The sequence below is a fragment of the Corvus brachyrhynchos genome, unplaced genomic scaffold, assembly GCF_000691975.1.
Source record: "Corvus brachyrhynchos isolate BGI_N302 unplaced genomic scaffold, ASM69197v1 scaffold166, whole genome shotgun sequence".
In the NCBI taxonomy this organism is placed as follows: domain Eukaryota; kingdom Metazoa; phylum Chordata; class Aves; order Passeriformes; family Corvidae; genus Corvus; species Corvus brachyrhynchos.
Window position 1 is genome coordinate 222,281 of NW_008239671.1, and position 1,456 is coordinate 223,736.

The 1,456-nt window shown below is 66.5% G+C and overlaps 1 protein-coding gene across 1 annotated transcript in view; it reads left to right on the forward strand.

The window, feature by feature from the left end:
- Window positions 1–1,456, forward strand: part of WDR54 (WD repeat domain 54) — a gene marked incomplete at its 5' end in the record, with an annotated part of 4,184 nt that overhangs the window by 1,994 nt on the left and 734 nt on the right. Inside the window, 3 exons of the mRNA XM_017742385.1 lie at window positions 750–850; window positions 931–1,093; window positions 1,329–1,454. Of these exons, the coding sequence (XP_017597874.1) occupies window positions 750–850; window positions 931–1,093; window positions 1,329–1,454 (390 nt within the window). The remainder of the gene's footprint in view (window positions 1–749; window positions 851–930; window positions 1,094–1,328; window positions 1,455–1,456) is intronic.

Genomic DNA, 1,456 nt, shown 5'->3' on the forward strand with positions numbered 1-1,456 from the left:
TGCGCCTTGGTCCCTCCCGGGTATCCAGGGGCAGCCCCAGCTGCTCTGGGCACCCTGTGCCAGGGCCTCACCTCCCTCACAGGGACGAATTTCTTCCCAATATCCCATCTAAATCTCCCCTTCTCCAGTGAGAAGCCATTCCCCCTTGCCCTGTCACTCCATCCCTTATCCCAAGTTCCTCCCATCTCTCCTGGAACCTCCTGAGGCACTGGGAGCTCACAGGGCAGGTCCCTGCAGACTCACCAGCCCTTTCCTCCCACTCAGCACTTTCCCTGATGAGTCACTGAACTTTCCTTGCTCTGGGATCCCCAAGGAATTCATCCCCCAGAACCCGTTCCCGAGCTGCCGTGTCACCGCGGGGACACGGAGCTGTTGTGTCACCTCCCACAGCCGCCGTCCCCATCCCCTCACACACCCCCCTGGACTTTGCTCCGCGAGTGCCGAGGGTTCCCAGGGCTGCCCCAGCGAGATTCCCAGGGCCGGGAGCGGCCGGGAATCCTCGCAGAGGGAGGGGTGCCCTGATCCTTCCTCGAAATCCACCCTCGGCGTGGCAGCGTGGGCAAACACGGGCGTGTTCCAGCGGAGCCGCCCGCGGGTGGTCCCGGGCCCGGCCCGGGCGGGGCGCGACGGGAGCTGTTCCAGCTTGTCCTGGTGCCCCTGGGGTAGCCCCGCAGCCAGGGCAGTGCCAGGTGCCATCCCAGAGCTGGGGACACTGCCCGGTGATGCCCCTGAGCCATCTCTCCCCACAGGATGGGGCCGGGGACTTGGTGACAGCCGATGACTCCGGGACCCTCTGCCTGTGGAGCACTGGGGAGGAGTTCACCCTGCTCGGGAAGATCCCGGGATCTGGGTGAGCCCCGGGGGTCCCGCAGGGTGTCGGACACGAGGGGGGGACGCCCTAGAGGAGGTGACACATTCCCCTGTGTCCAGCTGCACCTGCTCCTCGGTGAGGCTGTGGAACGGGATCGTGGCCGCGGGCTATGGGAACGGGCAGATCCGGCTGTGGGAAGCGGGGTCGGGGCAGATCCGTGCCCAGGTGAGCGCCCACGCCCGCTGGATCTACGCGCTCGACCTGGCACCGCTCACCGGCAAGGTACGGAGGGGACGGGGTGTCCCACCTGGAATCACACCTGGAATCACACCGAGCATCCCACGCTGACATCCTGCCCAATATCCCAACCTGCATCCCACCCCAACATCCCACCTGACATCCCACCCTGAAATCCCAACCCGGCGTCCCACCCCAATGTCCCACCCCAGTGTCCCACCCTGCCCCACGGCACTGCCACCTCCGTGGTGTCCCCACGGTCCCTCTGCTCCCCTGGCAGCTCCTGTCGGGCGCAGAGGATTCCTTCGTCCACGTCTGGCAGCTCAGGAGGGACCCGGACACTGATGGCATCGAGGTGAGTCCGGGCTTGGGACACGGACCTGGCACTCGGAGCCACGGCTGCTCCGT